This window comes from Gigantopelta aegis, chromosome 1 (assembly GCF_016097555.1).
Source record: "Gigantopelta aegis isolate Gae_Host chromosome 1, Gae_host_genome, whole genome shotgun sequence".
Taxonomy (NCBI): Eukaryota; Metazoa; Mollusca; class Gastropoda; order Neomphalida; family Peltospiridae; genus Gigantopelta; species Gigantopelta aegis.
Genome location: NC_054699.1, coordinates 35,604,560 through 35,625,322, shown reverse-complemented (window position 1 = coordinate 35,625,322; position 20,763 = coordinate 35,604,560). Strand labels below are relative to the sequence as shown.

General features: G+C 38.5%; 2 protein-coding genes across 2 annotated transcripts in view; one reads left to right on the top strand and one right to left on the bottom strand.

Annotated features, from left to right (window-relative positions):
- Nucleotides 1-4,557: 4,557 nt before the first annotated feature.
- On the bottom strand, nucleotides 4,558-7,980 carry LOC121374321 (uncharacterized protein KIAA2013 homolog). Its single transcript, XM_041501385.1, has one exon. It carries the CDS (start codon nucleotides 7,847-7,849, stop codon nucleotides 5,933-5,935), a length of 1,917 nt encoding a protein of 638 aa, XP_041357319.1. The 5' UTR covers nucleotides 7,850-7,980; the 3' UTR covers nucleotides 4,558-5,932.
- A 22-nt stretch (nucleotides 7,981-8,002) lies between these two features.
- The window catches only part of LOC121374329 (ras-related GTP-binding protein A), a 29,458-nt gene continuing 16,697 nt past the window's right edge, over nucleotides 8,003-20,763 (top strand). Inside the window, exons 1-3 of the mRNA XM_041501398.1 lie at nucleotides 8,003-8,131; nucleotides 17,688-17,787; nucleotides 20,315-20,381. Coding sequence (XP_041357332.1) covers nucleotides 8,114-8,131; nucleotides 17,688-17,787; nucleotides 20,315-20,381 — 185 coding nt within the window. The 5' untranslated portion in view covers nucleotides 8,003-8,113. The remainder of the gene's footprint in view (nucleotides 8,132-17,687; nucleotides 17,788-20,314; nucleotides 20,382-20,763) is intronic.

Here is a 20,763-nt window from a genome sequence, read left to right as displayed (position 1 = left end):
GCCTTGAACATATTATATTACATATTAAACCTAGTTATTTCACCCCCTCTTTCCTCTCCTCTGCCCAGGTGAAGGAATGGGCCAATGCCATAGGCTACCTGTACATGTAATTTTACTAACCTATATCAGGCCTTGAACATATTATATTACATATTAAACCTAGTTATTTCACCCCCTCTTTCCTCTCCTCTGCCCAGGTGAAGGAATGGGCCAATGACATAGGCTACCTGTACATGTAATTTTACTAACCTATATGAGGCCTCTGAGAATTGAAAATATGCATATACTAATTTATCACTTATGCAAACGCATATTCAGGTAACCAGTTTCCTTTATTGCATAACATGTTATGTCTCAGGCAATTATGTCCTTAGTTTTATGTATGTGTCAATGAAAAACAGGTTAAGCAAAATTAGATCTGCTTGACAGACATACTGTGCTCAAAATTTGCGGAGGCTTGAATATAATAGTTATCTTGAGCCACCAATATCTTACGTTATACATGTACATTTGGTTTGGTCACTTTAGCATTCAGAAAACGATGCACGAGTATGAATGTCCAAGTGTATATGTCCAAGTGTGTATGTCCGAGTGTATATGTCCAAGTGTATATGTACGAGTGTATATGTGTGAGTGTACATGTGCGAGTGAGTATGTGCCAGTGTCTATGGGCGAGTGTCTATGTACGAGTGTGCATGTCCAAGTATATATGTCCGAGTGTGTATGTGCCAGTGTCTATGGGTGAGTGTCTATGTCCGAGTGTATATGTACGAGTGTGTATGTCTGAGTGTGTATGTGCGAGTGTGTATGTCCAAGTATATATGTACGAGTGTGTATGTGCGAGTGTATATGTGCGAGTGTGTATATCCGAGTGTGTACGTGCGAGTGTGTACGTGCGTGTGTGTGTCCGAGTGTGTATGTCTGAGTGTGTATGTCTGAGTGTGTACGTCCGAGTGTGTATATCAGAGTGTACATGTCCGAGTGTATATGTCCGAGTGTGTATGTCCAAGTGTATATGTCCGAGTGTGTATGTATGAGTGTGTATGTCCGAGTGTGTCTGTCCGAGTGTGTATGTCAGTGTATGTCCGAGTATGTATGTCCAAGTGTGTATGTCTGAGTGTGTATGTCCGAGTGTGTATGTCCAAGTATATATGTCCGAGTGTGTATGTGCCAGTGTCTATGTACGAGTGTGTATGTCCAAGTGTGAATGTCCGAGTGTGTACATCCAAGTGTGTATGTCCGAGTGTGTATATCAGAGTGTATGTATGTCAAAGTGTATATGTACGAGTGTGTATGTCCGAGTGTGTATGTGCGAGTGTATAGGTACAAGTGTCTATGTCCGAGTGCCTATGGGTGATTGTCTATGTGCGAGTGTTTATGCATGAGTGTATGTGCAAGTGTGCATTAGCGAGTGTACATTTCAGTGTCTATGTGCGAGTATGTATGTGCAAATGTGTATGTACGAGTGTGTATGTACGAGTGTGTATGTGCGAGTGTCTATGTGCAAGTGTCTATGTGTGAGTGTGCATGTACGAGTGTGTATGTACAAGTGTCTATGTGTGAGTGTGTATGTACGAGTGTCTATGTGCAAGTGTCTATGTGTGAGTGTGCATGTACGAGTGTGTATGTACGAGTGTCTATGTGCAAGTGTCTATGTGTGAGTGTGCATGTACGAGTGTGTATGTACGAGTGTCTATGTCAGAGTGTCTATGTGTGAGTGTGTATGTCAAAGTGTGTATGTGAGTGTTTATGTCTGAGTGTATGTGAGAGTGTGTATGTATGAGTGTGTATGTGAGAGTATGTAAATGTATGTCTGAGTGTATGTGCGAGTGTCTATGTATGAGTGTGCATGTGCGAGTGTCTATATGTAGGAGTGTGTATGTGCCAGTGTCTATATGTATGAGTGTGTATGTGCGAGTATGTATGTCTGAGTGTGAGTGTCTATGTATGAGTGTGTATGTGCGAGTGTATGTATGAGTGTGTATGTGCGAGTGTCTATATGTATGAGTGTGTATGTGCGAGTATGTATGTCTGAGTGTCTATGTATGAGTGTGTATGTGCGAGTGTCTATATGTATGAGTGTGTATGTGCGAGTGTATGTATGAGTGTGTATGTGCGAGTGTCTATATGTATGAGTGTGTATGTGCGAGTGTATGTATGTGTGTGTATGTGCGAGTGTACATATATGTACATTTGTAGCATGCCACGGTCTTCGCTATGAGTGAAATGAAGGTGAGCTAGACATCACTTTCCTGAAGTTGTCCTAGGTGAACAGTCTCCTGAAGTGGTCCTAGGTGAACAGTCTCATGAAGTTTATAATAAAATGCATTAAAGTTTGTTTTGTTTAATGACACCACTAGAGAACATTGATTAATTAATCATTGGCTCTTGGATGTTAAATATTTGGTAATTCTAACACGTAGTCACCAGAAGAAACCTGCTACATTTTTCCCAATGCAGTAAGGGATTTTTTATATACTTTCCCAGACAGGAAAGCATATACCATGGCTTGTCCAATTGTTGTGCACCAGTTGGAACAAGAAAACTCCCAAATCAGTTGAATGTATCCACAGATGTGGTTCAATCCTGCGATACAAGCACCTCAAGTGAGCACTCAACCGACTAAGGTAAATCCCACCCCCTAAAATGCATTAAGGCGATCAATTTGTCACTCGCCCAAAACTTTCCAGGCAAGTGTGGTGGGGAGTGGGAGTGATCACTCACCTGTCCTGGCGAAGACTCACACATGCACATATTGTAGTGGTAAAGTACACTGGCATGGCCACGAGTTTAGACTGGGATGGGGGGGGGGGGGCACTATTGGGGCGGGGGGGGGGGGGGCAACCCACACTATGTATGTATGATTTTATAAAATTTAATACAATAAAAAAAAAAGGAGTTAAATTGGGGGGGGGGGGGGGGCATGACCTCGTGCCCCACAACTCCTTCGCTACACCGCTGGTAAAGTATACAGATCTATGTACATAATATAAAAAACAACATACAAAAGTTAATTTAAAAGGTATATAATATTTGTAATCATATACATTTGTAGCTACCACAAAATAATTTAAATCCACAATATATATATATACAATTTGTCTGATTAACAATCACTGATCATCAAAAAACCACAAAAAACTAAAACAAACCTAATTCAGATTAAACAACCATTAATTAACATTTATCCTCACATTTGTAAATCAGCTGCATACATACTACACACAAATGGAATTGTACATACATACATTTTTTTCCATGTACACAAAGCATGTATGGGGGAGGATTGGGTGTCAATACTCCCAACTGCTCAAAGCATTAAAATGATAATAATAATAATAATAATAATAAATAAAATATGCATATATGTATAGCTGCAGAAAATTGGGAACTTTTCTCTGGAAGCAAGCCCCAGCATCAGGTTTGGTTATAGGGCATAACTTGCACATTCAGAGCAAGCTGCTGTAGTGCACGCCTGTTATGGACATAGGTGTCAGGTCATGCCGGCTCCTATCCAAGGTAGGAAAGGGTCAGGGTGGGTTGGAGGAGGGCCTGTCCACGCTGGCAGGTGCAAGAGAGTACCATGCAGCAGCCCGACCACAGTCAGTAGCAGGCAAGGGCATTTGTGGTGCTATTGAATTTTGAATGTCCCATTAGAATTAAGTAAAAAAATATATAAAGATTGCGCAGTTTTCATGAGGTAATTTTGGCGCATAATTTGGAATGGTTAATCGAAAGAGAAATGGAGCTATTGAGTAATTTTGATTTAGTTTGTCGAATAGTAGCTCCCAAAGCATTCCCTCGAATATACAAAAATGCAATAACAAGGGCGTCATTTTTTAACCAGATGCACTAAAAAGAAATTAATTTATGTATTACAAAACAATTGATTTTTTTTCTCTTATTAATATAAATAATATGATTGTTGTTATAACAAATTATTGAATTGGATGGTACAGTTGTTCATTTGTAAAGTAAGTAATTATTTCATTTGTTCAAACAATTTGGTACATGACTATATGGTGTTTATAAAACTGGACACCCTCTGGACCAAGTAAAATGTCCACTTTTAAGTGGTATCTGTTTTGTTTTAGAGGACTTTATAATATATATATATATATATATTTATTACCCATATGGACTCAAATATACAGGGTAATATTTTTTCGATCTCTGCACAGTGTGCAGATTGCTTCTACAGCCACTGATTGGCTGGCTTAAAAATCACGACATTCATATAATGTTTCCATTCATGAGTCAGAATACACATACGTTATATGATCTACAAAGATTTACAAAAACAAATGGACTCATTTGTTTCGTAAACATGAAATGGTATATTTTTATAAGCAGCAGCTTTAGTAATATATAAAAAATAATTATTTGGCTGTATAAAGAATGCCGGTATGCTATGACATCACTTACATTACGTCATGTAATGCACCTAAGATTATATGACGTAATGGCTGATGACTTTGTTGTACACTGCAGAGGAATTTTTACATTAAAAATCAGTTAAAATTGACAATGGGTAATAAAGAGAATAACCAACTCGCTACAAGGAGTTACAAATTATCAAAGGCTCGGGTTTACAACATTCATTCACTCGGGACAGATAATTAATAATTCCTCGTAGCTTGTTAGTTATTCTCTAAATATACACACACACAGTGAAACTCCTCTTAAACGGACACACCCAGGAGCAAGTAAAAAAAATCCAGTTTTAAGAGGTATCTGGTTTACAGAGGTTCTCTTCTGCACAGATACATGTATCTAAAAATGGATCATGAAAAAGTCTTGTTTTGAGGGAATTCCAGTTTACAGAGGGTTCAGTTTTGAGAGGTTTTACACACACAGACATGAAGAACAGTCTTTGCCATGAGCACATCAAGGAAATGATGTCAGGCATTTATAGCACAAATTATACATGTATGTAATGAAAAGTGCATACATTTTAAAAAGTGATGTATTTACTAGCATTTGTCATGAAGAACTTTACATATATATATACATGTATATAACGCATACAATTGCATTTTAGGACATCTAGTTTTAACAATTTTATGGGGGGGAACATGCCTCCAGACCCACCTGGAAACTTTTAAATCTTAACTCAGTGTTTCTGCCAGAAAGAAAGTTTTGGGTACGGGACTATGGAATTGAATGCAACCAGTCAACAAATGGGTTAAGTTTAGGGCTAAGAAAATCATACAGTAATCATAAAGAGTAATTAATTTTGTCAAAAGGTAACTTAAAAAAACAGAAATCTGCAAAACAATTTGGGTATGGTGCCATACCCGTTTTACCGTCTGGCAGAAACCCTGCAACTTGCCTGTGTTTAACCCTCACCCTGCAAAATTCCCTGTATTTAAGCGTCCGATACATGTACACCCTGGGATCGAACATAACAGCAGCACTGTCAGAAATTGCCAATTTTGAGACATAACTTGTCATAGGTGAGGAGCATCACTAACGCCACTTTTGTGCCACAGGATAAAAATTACTGCCATTTGTATATAGCTCCTGATTATTGACAGCATAATGTATACATGTAGTGTTCGTTATCTGCCATTATTTAACATTTATTCATTTGAAATACATCTACATATATCAGGGTTCTCACTGGACTTTCTCCACTGGGGGTCATTTGAGCTTTCTTGTGAAATTTGGGGAGTCCCATAATAGGATTTTAAGTTAAAATTAAAAAAATAAGAGTCCTGTCCAAATTCCATGCTTCAAAAGACACTTTTCGAGGGTCAGTGAGATCCCTGATATATGGTACATTAAAATAACATTTCAGTTATGTTTATTTGCTGCAAAAATCACTTTATAAAACACTGCCACTGCATTCTTTTTAAAACTTACCTGGGTAACAAATTATTACGTTCGAACCCTGAACACCAGAGACAAAGAAACATTAATGAACATAAATTTACATATTGTATTTAGTCCTTGCATAGCGTTCTTGTCCCACACAGTATTCATTATAAATGAGCTTGAAGAGGAAGAGATGAAATATGAGAATAAGGAACACAATGGCCACCCAGAAGAGCGTGGGCAGGCCCCCGAAGTGGTGTCCATGTTTGTGTAGGGCCATCACGTGATGTTCATGTGGCGGCGCCTCCTCCACGGCCTTCACGTGGATCACGTGTTTCAGCTCCTCCACGTGAGTCTTGTCGGCGGTGATGTACAGAATTGACGTCAGCGGCTCCGTCAGTTTGACCGGGAAACGTTTCCAGTCTCTACTCAGCAGCATGGGCGGGTCAAGGCAGCCCGCGTCACAGGCATAGTACGGCTTGTCGTTGCGATCCAGTGCCACAAACAGGCTGGCTTTGTTATCGTCACCGACGATCACGGATATGTTGACGTGCGTGTTGTTGCCGTAGTTGATGCGGCGGAATGTCAGATCTCGGTGCAGCTCCTTCGGATGGACTGCATACTCAAGGTGGTCATCACGGAAACGAAGCGCCCCTAAGCTCAGCAGCATGGCCTGAAGCACCCCCTCGGCCCCCGACTGCACCATGACCCGACAGCCGTGGTTCTCAAGAGTGATCATCCACGTCGTTACAACTTGAGCGATCTGATCCTCGGCCGTTACGTCACTCCACAGTGTCTGCGCCTGCAGTGTGGAGTGTTCACTGTAACAGTGATCAGGGTAGTAAAGGACCTTTAGGATATTTGTCTTCTGGTCTTTTGTCGTCGTAATGTCATGGAGTGGGGCAAGAACATTACTCAGCACATAATACATGGTCATGTTAATCTTCTCCCCGTTGAGGACTCCCGCTGCCCGTGAGTGACTGATGCTGAAACCACTCTCCCACAGTCGGGCCCACACACTAACATGCTCCTGGCGCAGACGCTTCTGATCAATTTCTAAGGCACTTGCCATGTCCAGCTGCACCTGCTTGGACAGGTCAGGTAAGTGTTTGTTAGCTTCCTGGCTCCGCAATGGTTTTGTGTATTGCACAACGGTGATGATATGATAATTTACTGTTGAGTGCGATTTAACTGATAGTGTGTTCTGGTCTATAAACATCATTCCAAATGCTGCTGCAACAACCGAATTGGATCCTGGTACCTTGACAAGTCCAGATGTCACTTTGTACTTAATGTTATCGCCGGTGCGACTTCCTGCACTGTACTGTTCTGTTTTTGACCCCTTCCATCCTGAGGCACCTGTCTGATCTAGTTCTACAACTATAGGAAATCTGGTAGGATTCTGAATACGAATATCTTGTATAAATAATGTTGGTCGGGATCTGTGAGCGTATATCTGTGAGCCAATAGAAACACATCCTGAGGGTGTCACTAAAGACTGCAGTCGATAAGCGATACCCGATTTCATGTTAAGTACAAAAGCTTCATCAACAACTTTATCATCAATGTGTGTCTGTATGACTGGGTAGAATTTAACAGGTATGGATAGTGCACGATTTAATCTAATAAAAGCGCCATTTTGGGAATCAAATGCAGCTGCTATTTTGCCATTACCAACATACATCGGGTATGCATGTTCTCCCTCACTTTCATGTAGTGGTTTGTGTCGAACAACCGTGTCCAAAGAACCAAGAGACTTGTAAAATTCCTTTTGGATTTTTTCTTCTAAGCAACTTCCTGCTGGCTGTGTGCTAATTTTGTTCTTTGACAAGCCAAACAGCAATGGGAGCAAGTAGTAGAGCAGAGCTAAGACAACGATGGCGGCAAGAATGAATTTCCTTGGCTTACTCAAGGAATTCAATGCAAGGAATGCATTTTGCACTTTACTTCGTAGCCACATTTGTCTAAATTGTAATAAAACTGGACATCGGATGAGGCATAGTCTATAAAAATAGCTCAGGTCATTATTCATGTCACTATTTACCCTGATGTTAACAATTTCAAGCCATGTTTACACTTCTCTTTCATGTTTACACTCCAGCGTACACGTTGACGGCCATAGTTTCTTGAACAACTTCCGGATAGCTGTCGTTTTTGTTTAGTTCCTTCTCCATCTGTACGGAGCACCCACAAATCTCATTCGGAATACCTCGGCCGATTACGGGATTCTCCATCGCCGGATGTTGATGTCACGAGTAGTTGTCCAAATAGTTTACTGTTTTGAAGACAACAGGTGATGAAAATGAAGAAAAAGGTTAGTCGAAATTAGTTACAAGTTGTCTGTCCTAGTTCACATACGGCATTAATTTAGAGAATATAGAAGTTCAGAACTGTCAACCTATAGCGTTGGGAGATCTGTTTCCGTGAGCCATTATTCAATTTATTGGGTCCGAGTTCAGCCAGACAGAGTAGATAAGACGTTCGCTACGCTAGACCACATTGGAGATCAGTCAATTAGTATGCGAACGTTAGCGAGAGCGTGCTGTCCCTGAACATAGGAAATACATTTCGCTCCCATCCCCACCCACAAGTCAATTCGCCACCAGATAGACTATTTGTCAGTTTGCCCCTTCCCCAATATTATTTGTGGTACTAAAACATAATTTGGGGACCAGACAACTCGGCCCGAGGGACAACTCGGCCTCGGGCCGAGTTATTAGACTGATAGACGGGGCATGCTGTGACACATTATATGCGTGTTAAGTATGATAGTTGGCCATGTCGTAGTATTGTACTATAGTAATAATAATGCATTATACTGATAGATACCGCTAACTATATGGTCACCATTAAGAATGACAATTGTGCATGTCATACGCGCATATCGTAGTTTCTAGAAGTATTGTACTATAGAAATAATGCTAAAGACATCATTTGCCAAATTCTCACATTTATTACATTAAACACACATTATTACAAAAACACATTCTTTTATTTCAGTGAGAATACTTTAATTTAAAAAACAACACTTGTCCAACAATAGACAAGATTGTCCCTGTGCCGAGTTGTCTCTGGACTCCGGGCCGAGTTGTCTCGACGTGGGCCGGGTTGTCTCAGAACTCTGGGCCGAGTTGTCTCGACGTGGGCCAAGTTGTCCTCGGGGCCGAGTTGTCTGGCATTCCATAATTTGATGAGATTCGTTTGTTTATCTTTAAAGGGATGCACACACAATGCTTTTGGCGCATGTAAAATACTTTTATCAGGGTTGAAAATTAACATGAAAACCATGGTCGCCAGCAGGGCCAGTTAAAGAAAAATCTTACTGGCCCTTCTCAAATTCAACTATCCCTCCAATTAACACATTGAAATTTAACCGCACAGCCAAAATCTATCTGTACAAAAAGCCCCAACATTTTACCAAAATATACTATGTACTTAGTTATGTCTTCTGCTGCCAGATCTTTAGTTCGCGCCAACACAGATCAGTGTTTTGTGACATTCGATTCAGTTTCAGTGTCTTTCTATTTTAACTGGTACCATATTCGCCAGACCCTAAAATCGATGGTCACTCAATGGACTACCTTTGTAAAATTCTTAGTCGCCCATATAGCCAATAAAGGTCGCGACCGGGCGACTGCTAATTTTCAACCCTGCTCCAATGATTACATTGTAATTTAACTGCACAATCAAAATTAAAACTATAATGTTCTTTGTTGAATATGTACTTTGTGGTCACCGTATATAGTCCGTTTGCGTCAAAAGGAAACCAATTAATTGGCATGTAACTTCATAATGAATAAAGCAAACATGCATTTAAAAACATGGTAAAAACATACCAACTTAAATAACATTTTTGAAAAAGAAATCCAGAATAAATAAAAAAGTTTCTTTACAAATTACCATTAAATTATAGAGATTAATTTAATTTTTAATACAGGGGTGAGGACAAAATGCTAGAACAGTCAAGGTGTGCAGCTTGACATGCATGGTCTCTGAAGTAAAAGATAATTAATGCAGTACCAAGAGCAAGAGACTAAATGTAGAACTGCACATACATTACTTTAGTAAACTAGTCTGAGAGTGGCAGTCCTCTTAGTGGCGATGCAAAGGGATGAAATCGACTGTAAAGGATTTCCTCAGAAGTGACTGTATGCAGTGTTAAAAAAGTGATGTTTGTTTTCGTCATGTCTTGGCATATTTTACTTTTTACTTTCTAAATCTTTTTTTTTTTTTAAACTAAATTAGGCTGACATGCTTATACTACTATATGTATTGAGTATATAAATGATAAATTTCCAATTAAGAAGGATTTTTAGTGAAGGAGATGATAAGAGTCACATCCTGGCTTAAATCATTACCATGGAATGGCCCTGTAAATAATTCTGTAAAACGCTTGATTATAAGTAGACTTTCCCATCTAAAATCACAGAACTGACCAATTACACAGTCCCAAAGATATGACCTTTTAAGGTTCGCGGGTGCGATCGTGCTCGTACAGCGCACGTAATTTCAACCTGGCTAGTGTGGAAAAATAACGCACGTTACACTTAACAAACAGCGCACGTAAAATAATTTTGTATATTGATTACCAATTTACCGTATCATGTAACTGATAGAAAGATCCGTTTAATAATACCAGAAAAAAAGAGTAAGATTTTACTATCTTACTGGTACTTATCTTTGCTATACAAATCGGATAATAGACATCTTTGAAGACGTACCAATCCGATCAAAACTTGTTTGCCTATTTAATTTATTAGTAATTAGAAACAATCCACTGTTGTAAGGTAATACATGTAGATCACAACGTCTGATAAGGATAACTCATTTATACTGTTCATATAGTTACATGTATGACAAAAAGAGAAATGGGATTGAATTAAAAATAGTGGCTTCTGTAGCCTACACAAATGAACTCGTCAAGGAAATCAGCGAAGTTGGTAAAATTGTCTCGATTAGTTCATAACTGTATAACTGTTAGCCTGCAAAGCTTACGCAAGACCCCCAAAATGGCAATCGTGTAATTTTATACTTTAAAAAAAAAATGCCACGTGAATGTCAATGTCCCAACCAACACCATCAATTGAAGTAATTGGAGGCCTACATTCACGAGTTATTTAAAAAAAAGTATTAATAATATGAGTCGGTAGTGCACACAAGATGCCTCGGTCATTCATGAACCACCTCCTTGGAACCAGTGGGTTTTTCCCATCCCAACTATTCTAATCATGGGCAATTCCATGGTATTTGGTCCATGGGTAAGGAAATTTCAAAATGATCTGTTAAACTAAGTTTTTATTATAGCTTAACGTTAACACCCTTAAGCACATACAAATATACTTTTATTGCCAATTTACTTATATTTTATGGATTTTAATGACAGTTATTTGAAAAAATAATTTTTGTAAGCCAGGATGTGACATTTGTTTTTTGGTAATATTTCATTACTGTTATGTCAAATTTAAAAATTAGGTATCAGGACATCATATCTAAAATATACTGCATATGAAAATACTACTTTCCCTTCTTTCATATCATAATTATAGTATATATTAAATTATTTTTCAAAATATATAATGTCACGTCCTGGCTGATTTGACATATAAAAGTTAGTTTTATTTAAAAACTATTTTTCTGAAATAAAAATCCTTTTTAATTCTCCTTCTTCTCAGTGTTCCAAGTATAAATAAAAGGTACAATGATGACTGGTTGTATTAAATGATTAAAATAACCACCTCAAACTTTGAGCCAGGACGTGACATTCAAGATGTCATGTTAAATTGAGTAAAGATTAAAAATGTATTAAATCTCTCTATATAGAGAAATTGGCAAAACTGACTAGATAATGCACATGTACCTAAAAGAAATTACTTTTATTATCAATATTTTTGCTCTCACCATCAAGAATCAGAAACAAAGAAACTGGATGTTCGAGGGAGCATGTTCGAATATTTAACATGGATTTATGTAAATACAAAAATACTATTATCAATTAATTCTATGCTTCTACAGGTATGTTTTGACCAAACAATGAATTATTGATCATCCACCAATTTAAAGAATATTGTATTTATAGGCCTATCAAATGTTCCATTTTGTGAATCCAAACTGGTGTACACATTTATTTACGTTTATTCCTTGGCAGATACAGCTATCCAAACATGAATTGGAATATATAAACCAACATTTCTCCAGTGAAGGATGTAATTGATAAAGATACATATGGAAGATAAAACTTGGGTTGGGGGAATTCAAATCAGTTGTGTCGTTGAAATCCTTGCTATTATCATCCATCAACAGTTTATATTAAAGCCGCACACCCTAGTTCCATCCAGCGAAAATAAATTATAATTTGGTTAATCTACAAACCTGTAACACACTTAGATCAGGTTTTTATCAAATGGAGTGAAAAAGCAGGTTTTATATCGATAAATACCATGGGAATCCCCATGTCCCAATTGCTTGAAATAATTTTGAAAGTTAGTATTCTGATGTCACCAGTAGATGTCGCTCGAAGCACAACAATGCCTACGTTACGACAAATTTCACAGACTTGGGGTGCGTTCCTTTCACCTCTCCTGGACATGTTCCAACTGTTCTGTCCTGGTTGTATCCCCTCTCCAGATATCGTAAGACTTAGCAAAATTATTGGATTTAAGGGTTTGTAACATTTTGTATTGAAAGAAAGAAGTGTTTTATTTAACAACGCATTCAACACATTTTATTTACGGTTATATGGCGTCAGACATATGGTTAAGGACCACACAGATTTTTTTAGAGGAAACCCGCTGTCGCCACATAGGCTACTCTTTTTACGACAGGCAGCAAGGGATCTTTTATTTGCGCTTCCCACAGGCAGGATAACACAAACCATGGCCTTTGTTGAACCAGTTATGGATCACTGGTCGGTGCAAGTGGTTTACACCTACCCATTGAGCCTTGCGGAGCACTCACTCAGGGTTTGGAGTCGGTATCTGGATTAAAAATTCCATGCCTCAACTGGGATCCGAACCCAGTACCTACCAGCCTGTAGACCGATGGCCTGCCACGACTCCACCGAGGCTGGTCGTTTTGTATTGAGACACTTACATTTTGTACTTGTCTGAACTTTATTGTTACTGAAAATTTTCACGAACTGTGAAGAAAAATCTCACAAATGAAAAACAACAAATCGGATGTTGATTGCGTGAACCGTGCACAAGAAAACAAACCGAACCTTTAATATACATTGTTGATAGTTTGGCCTCAGATAATGATGAACAGAAAGAAGAAACTGTACTGACTGGGGTTCAATTAAATCAGATGATCATAAAAATACCAACAAAAGGCCAAATATAATAATATATTAAAGGGACACACCCTAGTTACGGCCAGTTGTTAACCATTACAGCATTGTTTTTCGCTATTAAACCCATTTTTTTCACAAATAAAATTGCACTTTACTTAACGTTTATTATTTAGAATATACATTTCCATTCACCTGAAGTGTTTTTTGGTAATCCTGGTAATCCTGGTTTTTGTAATACCACAAAATGCATTTTTCGTATTTCATAAAATGGCACGGGCCTCTCAGAAAAAAACGTTGAGCAGACAAGGTCTAATCTATTTTTAGAGGGGATATATTTCCATTTCAATGTCACAGACGTTGGTATACCACATGACCGTTATCATTTTGGTTCGGTTTGTTTTCTCGTGCACGGTTCGCGCACTCAACATCCGATTTGTTGTTGTTCATTTGTGAGATTTTTCTTCACAGTTCGTGAACATTTTCAGTAACAATAAAGTTCAGACAAGTAAGTGTCTCAATACAAAATGTTACAGACCCTTAAAACCAATAATTTTGCTAAGTCTTACGATATCTGGAGAGGGGATACAACCAGGACAGAACAGTTGGAACATGTCCAGGAGAGGTGAAAGGAACGCACCCCAAGTCTGTGAAATTTGTCGTGACGTAGGCATTGTTGTGCTTCGAGCGACATCTACCGGTGACATCAGAATACTAACTTTCAAAATTATTTCAAGCAATTGGGACATGGGGATTCCCATGGTATTTATCGATATAAAACCTGCTTTTTCACTCCATTTGATAAAAACCCGATCTAAGTGTGTTACAGGTTTGTAGATTAACCAAATTATAATTTATTTTCGCTGGATGGAACTAGGGTGTGCGGCTTTAATTCTAAAATACCTGTATATATATATATGGTAAATTGCAAACAAGAATTCTACAGAATTAAATGTCTGGCCTACCATAAGCTTATTTAGTGTCATTGATAGTGCATCTGTAGATATCTATCTCAATGCATGTTAAATATGTTTTTAAAACATTAAACAAAAAATTAAACTTCAAAAAATTAAATTAAAATTTTTAAATAATAAAGTTGAAAAACAAATTTTGACGTACACTGAGGTGAACATTCATAGATAGAACTATAAATGAAGCTTTACTGATGCAGGACATGTAATTTATGAGAAATGTAGCTACATTTGTACATTGATCAATGTTGATCAGCTAAATGCAAAAATTGATGCTGCAGCCAATGAAAAAGTTATACCTATATACTTCATCTTTTTAGTTTGTATATATGTATTGTAAAGATTAGACAAAAATCACCAGACTTAGCAACATGAGGATAAACAATGTTGTTGACAGTATGGTAACTGGTTATAAAAATATATTATATGAATATTGTATGAGAACCTCTTTTTTTGCACGACGACAGTTCAATTAATTAGGATTTTATGCACTTATTTTGATGATAAAAACACTTAAAACAAGTAAATATCATTGATTTCATAAACTAACAGTGTTTCATTAGAAGTATTTGATATACATATCATTTATTACTTGTATTTAAGTGAACTGGACAAAAAGTCACGTCCTGGCTCGTACTGAAATTTTAAAAAGTAAATGTTACATGTACGGTACATTATAAAGAATATTTTTTTTAGTAAATTGCTATATGGCATTTAGAAATAGACTGGATATTGTGTTAAACAGTGTACTTTTCACTTTATAAGTCTTTTTTTTTTTACCAAAACAAAATTAGGCAGCGGCCTGACATGCTTATAAATACTACTATATGTAATGAGTCTATAAATGATAAAACTGCATTTCCATTTAAAAAGGATTTTTAGTAAAGGAGATCATAAGAGTCAGAATGTCACGTCCTGGCTTAAATAATTACCATGGAATGGCCCTCATGTTTGTTGTACATAACAATGAAATTCAAGACAAGTTGATTCCCATATATGCATTTAGCTGCACATTCATCAAACCATCTAACACTGAAAAGATATATATATAATGCAGTTAAGTCTATTTTGTAAATATAAGTATCCTGCCCACACCCAACCCCTCAATGTTAGTGTTTTAAGCTCTATATCTCCCTCTTTAGATAACATATTTGATTATTACTAGTATTTAGTAAAATTTTATTAACTTTAAGTAAAGTAGGGCTATTGAATTTTTAATGGTGGCTAGTAAATGTTTAAAATCACTGATCCCATGGCTAGTGGATTTTATAAATCACTGATCCCATGGCTAGTGGATTTTATAAATCACTGATCCCATGGCTAGTGGATTTTATAAATCACTGATCCCATGGCTAGTGGATTTTATAAATCACTGATCCCATGGCTAGTGGATTTTATAAATCACTGATCCCATGGCTAGTGGTTTTTATAAATCACTGATCCCATGGCTAGTGGATTTTATAAATCACTGATCCCATGGCTAGTGGTTTTTATAAATCACTGATCCCATGGCTAGTGGATTTTATAAATCACTGATCCCATGGCTAGTGGTTTTTATAAATCACTGATCCCATGGCTAGTGGATTTTATAAATCACTGATCCCATGGCTAGTGGATTTTATAAATCACTGATCCCATGGCTAGTGGATTTTATAAATCACTGATCCCATGGCTAGTGGATTTTATAAATCACTGATCCCATGGCTAGTGGTTTTTATAAACATTCTAGAAGCCCTGATCAGTGTATACATGTCATAATTATATTTCTATGGTATTCAGGGGTAGATTATTGGGGGTTTCCCAGTTGCACGGAACACCCTCCCGCTCCCCCCTCCTGCTCCCCCCTCCCGCTTCCCCCTCCTGCTCCCCCTCCCGCTCCCCCTTCCCCTCCCCCGCTAAAAAAACCCCAAACCCACCACGTAGATCTAACTTGAATGTCCATGTAAAATTTATAATTTCTAATTATAAACATGTACACATTGTTTCAGAAACCTAAAGCATAATCCACCCCTGGTACAGCTCCTGAAACGTTTTATTAAATTATAACTACATTCCTGAAAGGGAAAAGAAGTCAGACTACACTAATAAACCAAACAACATAAAATTAGAAGAAAACATTATTGGTTTATTGTCTCTGCATTTACATGTACCAATTACTTCATAAATTAATAATGCTTGGTTTTCACTCGACTTAGCATTTTGATGAGTGCAATTTTTTACTCGCCTTTGTTTTTCAAAAGCCAAGGACTGATGTATGATATTAATGCAACCCAAACTAGTGTGGCTAATTTTAAATAAACCAATCATAGATGATGATATATCAAGCATCATTAGTATAATGACACGTTTTATAAACAGATTCCCTTACATTCTGCATGTCATTTGCAATAAAATAATACCTAAACAACACAAAAATGAAACCAACACATGCACAAAAACATTTGGAAGCAATATTTCATCCTGTGTGTCTAGTTAATAAATATACAAAAATTATGATTATATACCTCATAATTTTTGTATCCTAAAATATGTGTCGTATTGAACGATTTTGTCGCCGATGACAAAATGGTTTGATGGCGACAAAATGGACCATAACTTGTTAATTTTCAACGTGTACTAGTTAGGGAAATTACGATGCCGACTGACAATTAAATTAAAGGCTTGACGATGGATTATTCTAATAGTTAAATGTACCGTCATCTTAAATTATGCAAGGCTACGAATTCAACTGAAGCAATGCTGTTGCAAAACTTTGAGGATAAAATGCATAATTATGTTAACATACAACGTCCTATTTATACCATACACATAGTAGACGTACAGTGTTTCTGCCAGAAAGACATTTTTGGGTATGGGCATGCATGGTGCTGTGAAATTGAATGCAACCACAGTCAACAGGGGGTATGGGGGCCTCCCCCAGAAAAACGTTTAGGATTAGGGTTCAGAAAATCATACAGTAATGATAAGAGTAATTAATTTTGTCAAATAGTTAACTTAAAAAAAATAAAAGCTGCCAAAAAATCTGGGTATGCATGGCGCCATACTCATTTTACCCTCTGGCAGAAACCCTGACGTAGTAAAACATTAGACTACGTTAACTAACAGAGTATAGTGTTTCGTATCAATGATCCTTTGGACTACTGAACCTTCGGACCATTGAACTTTCGGACTATAGAGCAGTCCCCACCCCCAGTTAGCAGGAATAATCATGTTTTTTCATTAACTCTAAAATTAAGTGTTTTTCATTTCTTAAAGTGTCAGTATGTGTTGCCTGTTGGTGTTCCGGGTATGCATCTTTACAACATATAATATTAAGGCTCGTGTTTGAGTTTACTTCCCCTTTAAAATATATATATATATATATTTGTTTTGTTTGGTTTTTTTTTTTTGGGGGGGGGGGGGGGGTGGCAGGGGGAGCATGTGGTACATACATGTGTTTGTGTGTGTGTGTGTGGGGGGGTCTGATGAATTAACCCCCTCTCCACCACCAATACAAAATCAGGGCTGCCCCAGTGTTGTACAGATGTGGTTGTGTGTGTGTGTGTGGGGGGGGGGGGGGGGGTGCTGACAAATTAACCCCCTCTCCAACAGGTGTTGTTATTTTGTTATTACAGGTGTTATTGATGGGGAAGAGTGGATCGGGGAAAACTAGCATGAGGTCCATCATCTTTGCCAACTACATCGCCAGGGATACTCGCAGACTTGGGGCAACAAGTTAGTCATACATGTAGCAATAAAGCCTAGTAATACATGTTTTCCAATGGATAGACAAATAATGAATGATAAAAATAAGGAAGAAAGGAACAATGAATAAATGCAGAAATATATATTGTTTTGTTCAGCTTCCGGAACTGGATGGCCATTATCCAAAACAAAGTGTAAAAAATAAAGATAAATAATTTGCTTCTTTGTTTCTTACAACAAGTCATTTAATTAGAAACAAAAGTATAACTTGCTCGGTGTCCATTCAACCATGGCCAAAACACACCAGTTGACAACCAGCATGTGCCAAAATGGCGGTACAAGATCTCACACATCTGAGCATGTTTAATTGTAGGTCCTGTTTGATAGTTTTCCTTCATCATGTCAGTTTTGTTAATAATTAATACAATTATGATCAAATGTCAGTGGTAATATGTACATGTAAGTATATATACTTAACTCCAAAAGAAACGCGAAAATTTTAAAATATTAAAAAACCCACATTTGAATAAACTATGTACAAATCGATTAAGTTGACCAATAGCCATCTTGTCAGCGTATCCAATTCCACATAACGCATGAAAAAAACGAGTACAGTGTGACGTCACGCACGTGCTGAAATTGATGACCAAAATCGATCTGGAATGCAAAACGGGTGGATCATGAAAGATGCGAATTGCACGTGAAACACTACCAGGCCTGGGTATAAAAGAAACGCCAGACAGCAATGTTCAACTCATTTTACGAGTAGCGATACAACGATGCCACGACTTAACGCTGATTCCAGACATAGAGCTTTGGGGAATTTGGAGGCCGGAATGGATGCCAGGCAGGTTGCACGTGCTTTCGGTGTCCATGTCTCGACAATCTACCGTCTCATAGACCGATTTCTACAGAACAACAACGTCGTCGACCGTCCACGTAGCGGCCGTCCCAGAGTGACGTCACAGCGCCAGGACCGTTACATCGTCTGAACTCACATGCGTGATCGGTTCGTACCAGCCACCACAACAGCCCGGCAGACAGTGGGAACCCACAACCGCCCCGTTTCCTACACCACGGTACGACGTCGTCTGATCGCCATCCATCTGAACTGTCGTCGACCGTACATTGGACAACGTCTCACACAGCGACACCGCCTTGCATGACACAACTGGGCTGTTCTGCATCGACAGTGGCGGAACCGACAGTGGCAGAACATCGTCTTCTCCGACGAAAGCCGCTACTGCTTAGATAGGGCCGACGGTCGTATGAGGGTGTGGAGGCGTCGAGGTGAGCGCTTCACAGATGCGTGTGTTATAGAGAGGGACCGTTGGGGAGGGCCTTCCGTCATGCTGTGGGGTGCCATATCCTGGGGACGTCGTGTACAACCTGTCATCTTCGACAACAACGGCCGAGGACGCGGCAGGGGCGTCACAGCACAGCGCTACATCGATGAAGTGCTCACGCCTGTGGTGGTGCCTTTTTTCGCTGGTTTACCAGCACGACAACGCCAGGCCACACACGGCACGGGCCACCCAGGCATTCCTGGCACAGCACAACATCATCACAATGGACTGGCCAGCTTTAAGCCCGGATCTGAACCCCATCGAGCACTTGTGGGACGAGGTTCAGCGCATGATGAACGAACGCCCTGCTCCCGTGGTGACACAGCAGCAGCTCCGCCAGGCCGTCGTGGACACCTACAACAACGTGCCCAGGGCCTTCATCAGGAACCTCTTCCTCTCCATGGGTAGGAGGTGTGCGGCGGTCATGGCCAGCAATGGCGGACACACCCGCTATTAGTGGACATGTTTGAGTGGCATGTGACGCCATTGAAGAAGCGCCATGGCCTTGACATTTCAAATGACAATGCGACCTCGATTTTTAACATGTCAATAACATGAAATCTCATCTTTACGAATTGTTTAAGTTTTTCATAGAAACGATTATTTTAAGAACTTTGGGATGTATTTCAATGAGTGCACTCAAAACCTCCAATCTACGTATTCGCGTTTCTTTTGGAGTTAAGTATATTATTATTCTGACACCATTCACAAGAATGGAGTTAATTGAATTAATTTTGTCAAAACCCAGTTAAAAAATGACTTAGAAAATTTAATTGTTTTCTTAAAATATACATGGATACAATAATTTTCATCAACAGAGATGATCAAGATTTTGGGAATATAAATAAATTATTGTTTTATATAAATCTGTATTTGTTGCCTAAATGTTTTTATTGATTTGGAAATAAGTCCACAGTTATGATTCAGTACTATAGAGTCCAGATTAACAGGGTTCCACTGTATACAGGTACATGTACCTGTAGATATGTGAAAATGCTTATAAAACATGTCGCTGCCTCGCGTGTATGTGGCAGTGAACATTATTCTCTAGACCATGTATCATTGTACATGTATGCATGCACTAGTTTAGTAGTTACATGTAGCTCCAGTTTAAAACGTTTCTTTCCTTTAGTGAGCTCCCTCACTGATCTATGTTATTTTACATCTTACATGTAGAATTGTAAAGTTTACAGTCCTTGTTTCCTTTCCAGTTGATGTTGAACACTCACATGTCAGATTTCTAGGCAATTTGGTCCTCAATCTTTGGGACTGTGGCGGGTACGTGTGTCAGTATCTACATGCATATAGGAATTATTTCTAAGGTCGTCGACAGTCACTCTTCGCTCCCTTATTTTCGCTTCATACACAATAAATATAACATATCTTACCGTAGTTTTACAGTCTCGGCTTTTTCAAGTTCAACAAATAGGAATGTCTCGTAAAATGTTATGCTTTGTCATTATAATACGTAGTTGTGGCGGGACGTAGCCCAGTGGTAAAGCACTAGCTTGATATGTGTAGTTATCTAGAATCGATCCCCATTGGTGGGCTCATTCAGCTGTTTCTCATTCCAGCCAGTGCACCAAGACTGGTATATCAAAGGCTGTGGTATGTGCTATCCTGTTTGTGGGATGGTGCATATAAAAGATCCCTTGTTACT